Raw genomic sequence first — 13,089 nt, 5'->3', positions numbered from 1 at the left:
AACAGTATCTATACTCAACAAGTGTCACTTCATGAGTTCTTAAACTGACCTTTGACGTCTGTAAGACTGGCCTCGGACACATCCTCACTGAGGTCGATCAGCGTGCCTTCTGACTTGCATCGCGGGAGGACGTTGTTGTTGTTGGTCACTCGAATGCGATGGGCAGCCATGTTGTCACTAGCCTTGCTCTGACTTGTTCACACTTCCATTGCCCCAGATGTACGGTTCAGTCATTGGCAGCTGTCCATATTAAGCTGCACAAACCCGCAGTCCAAGATAGTGTTTTTTTAGGCGGCACTGCTTGCACCCCTGGAGACAAGCCACAAAGAGGATAGATGGTCATTAAGATGAGAACGCTTTAGAAGGGGAAATTAGCAGTATTGCTTCAAAGACAACCTGGAACAATATAACATAATGCAGGTGGTGCTACCGGATCGGAGTGAGAGAGCAAAAGATCACATCACTTAATTGGTTTTCATTTTGGCAGTGCATTTATTTGGCTTTGTTGTCTGCCCTTTTTTTCAAGAACAGAGGGAAAGTCTTTAACTTATCCATCATTCAGCCATGGACGCAGATATATCATCATTAAAACGTACTATCAATGATAAAGTTGTTTATCTCAATCATGTTCAAAGGCATCGTGTTGCACTGGCTTGCGAACATTAGTCTTACTCTTTACATTTTAATGAGGAATCCATGGGGTAAAATGAGATGGTGAATCTTAATAACGAATGTGAGTGCTGCTGTTCTTCTCATAAACATCCAAATGGAACTTGAGTTTTCATTTATATTCACACAGTCCCAAGTCCCTAATAACTGGACATGTCTCTAAAAAGCTTGCTGATGGCGCAACATCTTTATTTTGTGTGAAATGTTTTATTATCCATTCCATTATATTAAAAGTGTCAGAAATCGAAACTACTGCTATCTTTAATGGCATTTAGCAGACTTTTTTTCACCAGCATATTTTAGCTATCTTTCTCCCGACCCAACACATTAGTGAGTTCGCTGCAGGTTCTGAGCATCATCACGCTTGTCACGATTTACAAGCTTTTAGCGTAAGCTGCTGTTTGGCCCGGGGAGGAACAGCTTGTGGCTTTCCTGCATGATTGCTTCAACCTCTGGCTGAGAGGATCAACGTTATTAATCTGGCTCTGACGTGACAGACATGCAGAACGCTAATGCAATGTAAGACAGGCTATAATTAACCAGACTAAATCAGCAGCCTGCTCATCCAAGGTCACGACAGTGCCAGGGGTCCATTTAGGAGGCAAAAACCTGACTGAGATCCTGATGAATGATAAATTGTGGATATTATTAGGCATTTTGTTCTAATATTACAACTTCAAACTGCTTGTTAATAGTATATTAAAGTAAGCACTAAGTAATAAATAAAACATGATTGGATATGATGTTACACTGAAATAATGAGTGACATGGTGGTGTGATGAAGTGGAGTTACTGTTTCCACTATAAAGCTATTTATTTTCCTATAACGGCACTTCCCCAAGTGTTTTATTCCTCTTATACCACAGCAACAATGTCTTACTCAGTTTGAGAAAGTTCACTTGTGTTTGGAACTCGGATCTGGTGGACAAAATTATGGGATCGAGTTCTCCCGGAAGAGAGGCTGAAGTGCACCTTTAAATTTGTCCTAAATAAGAAGACATACAGTTCTGTGCAAAAGGCACATGCAAAGAAATGCTGTAGAGTAAAGATGTAATAATGAAATTAAATGTTTCTACATTAAAAAAATCCTATAAAGAGCAGTAAACAGTAATAAATGAAATAAAAGTCAGTATTTAATGTGACGATCCTTCACTTTAAATAAATAAACAGTATCTGAGGTGCAGTGTGTGCAGTTTTCTAAGGAAATGAGCTGGAAGTGTTACTGAGCATCTTGCAGAAGCAGCCACAGTTCTTCTGGAGACTTTGACTGTCGACTCGCTTCTTATTTCTGCAGCGAAACCCAGCAGCCTTCATTATGTTTTTATCTGAAAAGTGTCTCTTATGGAATCTGCTGCTTTCTTTACTGACATACAAACATTTTTCTGGAACATTTCATTTTGTGCCGGAAAACTAATGTTTGGAATCTAAAATGTTTTTGTACTGAATCAATAATGTAGAAGCCAGAAAATAAACATCTGTAACAAAGTTTGTACTAAAAAAAACAACAACAGAGTGCCAAGACTTTTGCACAATACTTTATGTCCTTAAATTGCCTTTCTTATCTCAGGAGCCCAAACTATGTAGCATTTTCCCCTTCATGAGACTGACAAACTTTTCTGTGTTTTGTTGTTGTTGTTGTTTTAATCACCACCTTTCCCATGGAAGTTTAGTTAAAATGTTATGTAGCTGAATATTACATTTACATTTAGATAAAAGATTTACAGACATGTTTGATAAGATACCTTTCATCTTTTTTGCACTCAGGATTAACAAGGGCTTCAAAGAAAGTGTCTCTATCAGGCATGTTTTTTTTAAAGCTTTCTCATAAACCTGAGTGCAAGAATACTCAGGTATAGATTTAGAGTGTGCAGGACCATTAATGGATGTGAAGTAGGTCAGAACAACCACACGTGTCTTTCAGAGATTGCCTTGAGCGGCCCAAAAGCACTCTCCTGTGTTCATGTGTGATTCATAATTCAGACTTTGAGAAGCTGTGAGTTCATGAGAAAAGTTTCGTGCTGAAGAGAAACTTGGCTCTATAAACACAGGAAAAGTGTGGCGTGTTCCTGCATTGTGATGTGTTGTTGTTATGGTTGTTGTCGTTGTTGTTAGACTGCTAATGCAGACATCATGGCTGTAGAGGCTGAATATTTCATTAGTGTTGGTGCTGAGGGCAGAAAGTGTAAGTGATGAAGAGAATTGAGTTAAAGATCTGCTGCGGTTGCAGATCGATGCAGTTATAGCTGATCGTTATGTTGCTGTACTGCTGCAGCTGTTTGGACCGGTCCCATTCAGAAACTCCAATTATGTGCCAAAGTCAGTTTTAGTATAAAAAAATAGCTCAGTTTGTAAAAACCTTGCCACAGATACTGATTCTAACGTGATATTTATTGTGAGAAATCCAGGAACTGTAGTAAGAATATACATCAGAGGTCGTAATACAGGCAAAGTTAAACGAGGTAATCCGTAATCTATATATAAGAACCGCTCAAGTACATACAATGAAGCAGAACTCAGAAATCAGAGCTTGGACGTAGCGCTGCAAAGAAATATAGAGCAAGGTATACATACACAGAACAGGTGAACACACTAGAGTAACAAACCAGTGACAGGACGGGGCACAGAGCATGGTGTTTGTTGCCATGGAAACCGTGACACAAAGGGTGAAGACCATGACATTGATATCAGTTTTAAAAAATTCTGATGTCTGATAATTAGGACAACTTTTGTTTAATTGATGCAAATCATGTCTACAAAACATTTAAAGAGACATCACTGGCGCTCTTCTGACACGATTCCCACCGTCTGTGCAACCGATATATCTATTAAAACCTAATATTTATCTGTGGTAACTGTTAGTATTGACAAGGTGGCGTACAAACACCAGGAATTATTCAGGTCTACGCTGTGTGGATGAACAAAGAGAAGCTCATGGGAATATCTGAGATGTCTGCGACTAACCTTACAGAAGTAGCAGCTATATATCGCTAATAAAGCTAATGAGTTAAACACAAATTAAACAACGCACTAATCAGTTGTGTAATTTACGTGTTACGCTCTCGGCTTCGTTCTCAGATTAGATTAGCAAAGCGAGCTAACTGTACTAGCTACATACACTCACCAGAGACACTAACGATCTCCGCTACTTCCTTCCAAACTTTATTTTTCTTCCTAACGTCTCTGTACATGTTAAACGAACACTCGTAGACGACAGGAGAAGATGAAACCACGCTTATAAGCTTTTCTTACATTTCTGCAGGAAATAATTGCAGGTAGGAGCTAAAGTCATGAGCGGGGAACTGAAGAAAAGTCGGACCTCACGCTCCGTAGGATCCGCTGAAGAATTGCATGGCGTCATCTTGTCATTCAACAGAACAGTGTGGATCAAAAAGCATGACATTGTACACTTTACATAACGTTGTTTCTCTAAACCACTCTCTCAGAATCAGCCTGACAGTGAAGTCACTTTTCTCCAGTAACAGCAGAGTCCATTCCTCCAGCATTTTAATTTCCCTGTGTGTCAAGAATGGAGCATTAATATTCTCAGTCTCTGCGAAGCCGAGCGCAGTCTTAAACACAGCACCTGGAAAAATCCTCCAGAATGTTATCGAGGTGCTATTGAAAACAGACGAATAGGCACTTCCTCTACAGCACAGACCTTCAGCTCCATTTCAACAAACACAGCTGCTACCGCATAACTTCAGCTGCATGAATGAACGACTGCACTAAAATAATCTTTAACGCAAAATCCACAGCTTAAGATCTGGGGTAAATAACCACCTATTGTCAACTGGACATATACTGCTATTAGGGGCGAGAAAAAAAAAAAAGAATGATCCTTAGATCTTTTTAGATCGCAATTTGATTTGAGGAATACAACAAACATGCAAAATTACAACGCAACCCCGGAGTCAGTGGAAGAACGTTGTCGTGCCGTTCCTGCTCAACAGAGAACCCTCAAACAAGTGGCAAGACGTCCACGTAAGAAAGGCTAAAGCAAATTACCGGGTCAAGTTCACCACAAAAGATCTGCGCCCCCTACACCACTGTTAAAAAAAACAGGCTTTAACTCAGGTACAGGAGGATTTTACTTCAAGCTTTAAAAGTTAACAAAAATGGTCACACAGTAAAAAGAACCCATCTCGAGTAGAATCAAGATGCATCGAGAATTGGTTTATAATGGCACTGTGAATCAAAATCACTCTGAACCATAATTTCTATCACGAACACTTCTCTATAAACCGTCTCTACATCTACATGTTCCAGTCTGCTGGAGAAGAAGGCAGTATTTTCTGTCCCTATTTAAATTCCGCCAGCTCACTTCTCTGAGATGTGCTTGTCAGATGGAGTAAATCTACGAGGTTGTCCTGATTAGTTGTAGCGTCTGAGCTCTCAGGAAATATGGCCGCTCTGGACAGCCGTGTCTCCTGCCCTGTACTGCCCTAATGCAAAGTGCTTTACAGGGGTGAAGCTCGGAGTGAGAGAGAATAAACAAGACATGCTCATTTCTATTCCAGAGACCAGTCAGAACTTTCTAACCGCTGCAGCGTGTTCTCTGCCGTTAAACGTTTAAATATTGGCCGCCATTTTGACACGCCTAACTAGAACACGCCAGATTTATTTTCTAAAAAAAAAATGTTAAGCATTTATGTGGGGTCTCTGGAGGACTAGTGGTCAGGCTTCGGCGCTCTCACCGCCACGGCCCGGGTTCGCTTCCTGGCCAGGGAACCGACTCCAGCCACTGGGATTGCACAATACAGCGCACACCCAGTGCCGGGCCTCATTTGGGACTCTGGATAAATTGAGGAAGGGCATTTGGCGTACAAAAAAGAAAAAAAAAAACTGTGACAAATCAATCACGCGGACCGATGATCCGCTGTGGCAGCCCCTAATGGAAGCAGCCGAAACAACAACACCAACAACAAGTTAAGCAATTAGGTGCTAATGCATTACATTGTGTGAGAATGTAGCAGAGTCACGATGTGAATTTCTCTGCTATGATTTTTCTCCATAGTCACATTCCACATTAGAGCTTGTGTATGTCCAGACGGTGAGGTCACGGGGGTCAGTTATCACCCTGCTGCAGTGGAAAGCAAGCTCGGTGTGAGAAATGAGCCAGAGTGAGTTTATTTGAGACAGCGGTGGCTCGGTGCTTAAAGACACGGACTGCTGATCGAGTCTCAACACTGACACACACACACACACACACACACACACACACAGAGTAGGATCTGATTTAATGGCAGCTTAATCCAATCTGTTGATAAATGAACTGTGCTGTTCGGAACTTCAGGAACAGTTAAACCTGCTCATTAGTGATCTCTCTCTATCTGTCTCTCTCTATCTGTCTCTCTCTATCTGTCTCTATCTCGCTGCAACGTCTCTTAAATGTTGCAATTCCACGTATCTCTTTACGTCGTACTGGTCTAAATCTGATGATGTCATTAGTATGTAGAATTACCAGTGATGCATAACGCATTGCTGATGAGACCGTGATTCACACCTCTCTCTCTCTCTCTCCCTCTCTCTCTCTCTCTCTCTCTCTCCACACACTTTTCCAACTCTGCAGTCTTGCTGAGAAGTAAGCCCCACCCCGCTGCTCTAACGACGCTGGCGGGAGGATTAGCGTGGACTGGACTTAGCCCCGAGTGGCCATTAATTATGGAATGGAACGTAGCTTTCTGAAAAAAACGATGACGTGTGTGTTTTTGTTTTAAGTCTTGCACCAGCCTCCTGAGAGAGGAAAACAGAGACAGGGTGTGTTTCATTCCCGAGTCCCAAGAGAGACCAAAAACACAAACGCTGCTGCCTGAGGCTTAGTATTGTTCTCTGAGACAGAGAGCGAGAGAGAGAGAGAGAGAGAGAGAGAGAGAAGTTGCTCAAGATCCCACTAACCTCAGTGCCTCAGAGCAGCACGGCTTTACACCAGCTTATCAAACAAAGTCCCTCGTATTTGGAACATCTGGAGTGAAACTTAAGTCAGAGTAAATTCTAGCGCAACCCGCATAAATCTCGCTAACAAATTCTACACGCCTTTATTCCTCACTGCCAAGCCAACCCATTAGGTTTCCCCTTCATCCTTTATCCTTCATCCTTCATACCAGGGTACCAAGAGTACCAAACAAGGGCATGTGGGTGGAATTAGAAATAGCGCAGGCCCTTTATTAGAGGATTGGAATGAGGAAGTGTTAAAAATATTACCTCTGGTAAAAAAAAAAATAAAATGACACATTCCTTACATGACGATGAAGTCTGTTGTCTTTCAGTTAACTAAAGGTCAGGGGTACGAACGTGCTCATGTCTGCTTTATCTGTGAGATATCCGTGTTATACTTATGACTGTGCATGCTGCAGTGACACTGAGGAAGGAAATGAAGGGGGCGTGGCCAGACATACGTATTTTGCAGGCAAAGGCATTCCCGGCTTTATCTGTTCGGCAGCACGGAGAAGGGAAGCTAAGATGCATCAGAGAAAGACGTGTTGATGCTCTGCTCTGAACTCAGACACCAGGTTATTAAAGTTCGCATTAAGACGGAAGGACGTATGACGAGAACGGACAGGATTGATCAGACGAGTGTCTCCTCGCTGTCAGGAACACAGAGAGACACAGATCCTGAGCAGGTACACACCCAAAGGTCACCAGGTTCAGAGGTCACGGTCTCATCATTACAGAGATGTAGACAGAAATACACCTCCTCCTTCAGCGTGGTGCGACTCCAGCAGGTACATTACACGGGTTTCTCGGTGAAGTGACACAACCTCGCTCCCAACAACGTATATAACAACTAACAACCTCCTGACAGATAGACAACAAATGAACCTGATTACTATTATTATGTTATTACTGGTATTGCTATTGTTCTTTTCGTTACTGTTGTTATTTGATACTTCGGCAATATGGAACAGTCACGTTAAGAAAGCTACGCAAACGTGCGTCGGCCTGGGAAAACCCATCGGATGTGTCTGAATTCAGGAAAACAACACAAAGTGACGAAAAGTCTGGTTTTGACCAAAACTGAATTTTTCTGCCAATAATCTACTTTAACATCTCCACTTTAAGAAACCATAAATATATGTAATTTACCAGAACGATAGACGGTAGGAATGTTTTTTTTTTTCTGAAGTTCCTTTCTAACCGTGTCTTGGCGTCTTCCTGCAGAGATCATGATGTCAGGAGTCAGTTTAACAAACACGGTCTGCATGAAGACGTCTAAAACCTCGTGAGCTGTGTGATTACACGCTGCAGTGAAACAGACATCAGTCTAATCAGTTCAGTTAGTAATCAGATCTCGGCTGTCAAAATGGCCGCCGGGCTCCTGCTCCGTCACTTCATGCTGGAACTTTACTTCTGTAGAAGTCTGCAGATTTCACAATTTTATAAATAAATAAATTCATTGTATGGAAGGTTTTCTCAAACCAACACACACATATTTGAGAGAGAAAGAGGGAGAGAGAGAGAGAGAGAGAGAGAGAGCTGTGTTTAAATATAAATAGCACTTTTTGTGTCTGTGCTATAATTATTCTATATTTGGCTCTTTATGAGTAAGTCAGAGTGTATTTGTGTTTGTGTGCGTGTGTGTGCGTGTGTGTGTGTGTGTGTGTGTGTGTGTGTATTGTTTGTTTGGGTGGTTGTTGAGGTCTCGGAGTGGGAGGAGCCAGCTGTGACTAAGCCAACCAAAACCATGGTAATCTTAATCTAATTGCCTCCTCCCACAACACACACACACACACACAGTGGGGATCAGGCTGTCGGGAAGTGTGTTAACGCCACGCTGGATTTCTGTTCTACATTTAACACTCCATGTGGCCTGGGATTAAATAAACACAGAGTGAGAACACACACACACACACACACACACACACACACACCACACCGTGAGGCTCTACACAGCCCATAAAGGGGATAGGGAACAGTCACAGGGCAAGTATGTGTGCACTGACTGATGGTAAGTTGTGTAAACAAGTGAGGAAATTTAGTTCCACACAGCACTGTGTGTAGCAGTGAGTGTGTAGTGGTGTGTGTGTGTTGCGCTGTGTGTAGTGGTGTGTGTAGCGATGTGTGCATAGCAGTGTGTGTGTGTGTATGTGTAGCAGTGTGTGTGTAGTGGTGTGTGTGTAGCAGTGTGTGTGTGTGTAGCGCTGTGTGTAGCGGTGTGTGTGTAGCGATGTGTGCATAGCAGTGTGTGTGTGTGTGTGTGTGTGTGTAGCAGTGTGTGTGTGTGTGTAGCAGTGTGTGTGTATGTGTAGCAGTGTGTGTGTAGTGGTGTGTGTGTAGCAGTGTGTGTGTGTGTAGCAGTGTGTGTGTAGTGGTGTGTGTGTAGCAGTGTGTGTGTGTGTATCAGTGTGTGTGTGTGTGTAGCAGTGTGTGTGTGTGTGTGTGTGTGTCAGTGTGTGTGTAGCAGTGTGTGTGTGTGTGTGCAGCAGTGTGTGTGTGTGTCAGTGTGTGTGTGTAGCAGTGTGTGTGTGTGTGTGTAGCAGTGTGTGTGTGTGTGTATCAGTGTGTGTGTGTGTGTGTGTCAGTGTGTGTGTGTCAGTGTGTGTGTAGCAGTGTGTGTGTGTAGCAGTGTGTGTGTGTGTGTAGCAGTGTGTGTGTGTGTGTGTGTGTAGCAGTGTGTGTGTGGCAGTGTGTGTGTGTGTGTAGCAGTGTGTGTGTGTGTGTGTGTGTGTGGCAGTGTGTGTGTGGCAGTGTGTGTGTGTGTGTGTGTAGCAGTGTGTGTGTGTGTGTGTGTAGCAGTGTGTGTGTGTGTGTGTGTGTATCAGTGTGTGTGTGTGTGTGTGTCAGTGTTTATGATGCTGTCAGTACTGGTTTTAAAGAGAATCACACGTTCATAATAACAAAGCGTTTCTCTCACAGCAGGCTCTAAAGTGCAGAATTCCTTCTCAGCACACTTTCTCATAAAGAAGGGGGAAAATCACCTGCGTCTCTCGCTCAGCAACCGTAGTCACAGCAACGAGCCTTAAATCCACAGCAGGGGTCAACAGTGTGACTATTTCCCCACATCACCACACCGGGTTCACCGCACAACTCCATCAAAAGACCTGATCTGGTTTGGAAAAATCACCTACTGGCAAAGTTCTCAGTTTTTAGACACAGCTATGCCTTCATTTTAAACCACATGGGATTCTGTGAGTCTCTGTGAGACTCTGTGAGTCCTAATGTCTCTGCCCTTTACTCTGTGGGACTCTGTGAGACTCTCTGGGACTGTTTGGGACTCTGTGAGAGTCTGTGGGACTCTTTGGGACTCTGTGAGAGTCTTTGGGACTCTGTGAGACTCTGTGAGACTCTCTGGGACTCTGTGAGACTCTGTGAGACTCTCCGGGACTGTTTGGGACTCTGTGAGACTCTTTGGGACTCTGTGAGATTCTTTGGGACTCTGTGAGAGTCTTTGGGACTCTGTGAGACTCTCTGGGACTCTGTGAGACTCTGTGGGACTCTGTGAGACTCTTTGGGACTCTGTGAGAGTCTTTGGGACTCTGTGAGACTCTTTGGGACTCTGTGAGACTCTTTGGGACTCTGTGAGACTCTCTGGGACTCTGTGAGACTCTGTGGGACTCTGTGGGACTCTGTGAGACTCTGTGAGACTCTGTGTGACTCTGTGAGACTCTGTGAGACTCTCTGGGACTCTGTGAGACTCTGTGAGACTCTGTGAGACTCTCTGCGACTCTTTGAGACTCTCTGGGACTCTGTGAGACTCTCTGGGACTCTGTGAGACTCTGTGGGACTCTGTGAGACTCTTTGGGACTCTGTGAGAGTCTTTGGGACTCTGTGAGACTCTTTGGGACTCTGTGAGACTCTCTGGGACTCTGTGAGACTCTGTGAGACTCTGTGGGACTCTGTGAGACTCTCTGGGACTCTGTAAGACTCTGTGAGACTCTGTGTGACTCTGTGAGACTCTGTGAGACTCTCTGGGACTCTGTGAGACTCTGTGAGACTCTCTGGGACTCTGTGAGACTCTGTGAGACTCTGTGAGACTCTCTGCGACTCTTTGAGACTCTCTGGGACTCTGTGAGACTCTGTGAGACTCTCTGGGACTCTGTGAGACTCTGTGAGACTCTATGGGACTCTGTGAGACTCTGTGGGACTCTGTGAGACTCTGTGAGACTCTCTGGGACTCTGTGAGACTCTGTGGGACTCTGTGAGACTCTCTGGGACTCTGTAAGACTCTCTGGGACTCTGTGTGACTCTGTGAGACTCTGTGAGACTCTCTGGGACTCTGTAAGACTCTGTAAGACTCTATGAGACTCTGTGTCACTCTGTGAGACTCTGTGAGACTCTCTGTGACTCTTTGAGACTCTCTGGGACTCTGTGAGACTCTGTGAGACTCTATGGGACTCTGTGAGACTCTGTGAGACTCTCTGGGACTCTGTGAGACTCTGTGAGACTCTATGGGACTCTGTGAGACTCTATGGGACTCTGTGAGACTCTGTGAGACTCTCTGGGACTCTGTGAGACTCTGTGAGACTCTCTGGGACTCTGTGAGACGCTGTGAGACTCTGTGAGACTCTGTGAGACTCTCTGGGACTCTGTGAGACTCTATGGGACTCTGTGAGACTCTATGGGACTCTGTAAGACTCTCTGGGACTCTGTGTGACTCTGTGAGACTCTGTGAGACTCTCTGGGACTCTGTAATACTCTGTAAGACTCTGTGAGACTCTGTGAGACTCTGTGAGACTCTGTGAGACTCTCTGGGACTCTGTGAGACTCTGTGAGACTCTCTGTGACTCTTTGAGACTCTCTGGGACTCTGTGAGACTCTATGGGACTCTGTGAGACTCTCTGGGACTCTGTGAGACTCTATGGGACTCTGTGAGACTCTATGGGACTCTGTGAGACTCTGTGAGACTCTCTGGGACTCTGTGAGACTCTCTGGGACTCTGTGAGACTCTCTGGGACTCTGTGAGACTCTCTGGGACTCTTTGAGACTCTATGGGACTCTGTGAGACTCTATGGGACTCTGTGAGACTCTGTGAGACTCTGTGAGACTCTCTGGGACTCTGTGAGACTCTATGGGACTCTGTGAGACTCTATGGGACTCTGTGAGACTCTGTGAGACTCTCTGGGACTCTGTGAGATGCTGTGAGACTCTGTGAGACTCTCTGGGACTCTGTGAGACTCTATGGGACTCTGTGAGACTCTCTGGGACTCTGTGAGACTCTCTGGGACTCTGTGAGACTCTATGGGACTCTGTGAGACTCTCTGGGACTCTGTGAGATATCACAGCCTCAAAAGTGCAAACCCAGGCGTCTCACTGTTTTTCATGCAGCGTCTCAAATTTTCTTTTTTCGAAGCGTGAAGGTCACAGCCATGCGTTTAAATCTCATACTCTCACTCTATATACGCTGTGAACTTTACATAAAATCCTAAAATACATGTTTCAGATTGTGCAGTGTGTAGCTGCAGAGAAAAGTGTCTGTATGGTAATGAGATTCAACAGAGCAGACACAAATACACTGTTTTTCCCCAATGTCTCAGATCAATTTCACGAGTAAACACAGCAGACTCAACCTACAGAAAAAAAACTGAAGTGCAGGCACTAATAATAATAATAATAATAATATTAATAATAATGTGCTGTCTGACAGAGCTCTCTCTCTCTCTGTATCATTCTAGGCAGGAAAAGGTGTTTGGGCTTGTGTCAGATCCTCCTGACAGTCCTCCAGTATCCCATCAGCCCCAAGTCATTTCGAAAATATGTGGGACGAACAGATTCAAACAGAGGCCAAGGACAGGAGAGAGAGAAAGAGAGAGAGAGATTATAATTCAGCCCTTGTTCCTCTCAGCTCAGTTCCCTAAAAATTCAGCCGCGAGGGTCTAATGTCTCTGCCCTTTACAGATAACGGCGTGAAAGAAAAGAAAAATAGAAATAGAGAGAGAGAGAGAGAGAAAACAGTGACTTAGACTCTCTAAGAGACTTGATGATGTTCAGTTATTCTTACTCACCCTCTTATAAGGATGCGTAACATCTGCAGATTCTCCTTATCGTGATTAGGATTATAAAATGTACAAAAAGTTTGGTTACAGATCGCAGTTGTAAAAAAGTTCTGTGGTCATGAGTTGAGATCGCGTCTTCGTGACTGTGAGTGAAGATAAAGTTGCGTCAGTGTGAGAAATTTCTGATTAAAATCTCAGAGTGTGAGCGCTTCTCATTAGCCGCTCATCTAAAATCCACCAATAGGAGGACGGCAAACTCACGCTAGCGATACGAGCTACAGATACGCCAGCGGCGATGGAGACATTCGAGGCATGTCCGTTTTCTGCACGGGCTGAGATCCAGATCGCGCTGATTGATGACGTGTTCTTTAATCGCGGGTCTATCGTTAGAGGATCTTCGTCGTATAATCTGACACGGAGACAAAACGTAAGGAATTAGTCCTCGTTCTGACTTTAGGCCACGCCCCCTGGCTGAGTCATACACGTGTGG

At 44.2% G+C, this 13,089-nt stretch overlaps 1 protein-coding gene across 2 annotated transcripts in view; it reads right to left on the bottom strand.

Annotated features, from left to right (window-relative positions):
• Nucleotides 1-13,089, bottom strand: part of sh3bp4a (SH3-domain binding protein 4a) — a 43,658-nt gene that overhangs the window by 22,642 nt on the left and 7,927 nt on the right. For both annotated transcript variants that reach the window (XM_026910471.3, XM_034299613.2), the window contains one exon: nt 50-309. In XM_026910471.3, coding sequence (XP_026766272.2) covers nt 50-170 — 121 coding nt within the window. In that variant the 5' untranslated portion in view covers nt 171-309. The remainder of the gene's footprint in view (nt 1-49; nt 310-13,089) is intronic.

The sequence above is a fragment of the Pangasianodon hypophthalmus genome, chromosome 25, assembly GCF_027358585.1.
Source record: "Pangasianodon hypophthalmus isolate fPanHyp1 chromosome 25, fPanHyp1.pri, whole genome shotgun sequence".
NCBI classification, from domain to species: Eukaryota; Metazoa; Chordata; class Actinopteri; order Siluriformes; family Pangasiidae; genus Pangasianodon; species Pangasianodon hypophthalmus.
The sequence above is the reverse complement of the archived record's forward strand: the minus strand, read 5'-3'. Positions and strand labels throughout refer to the sequence as shown.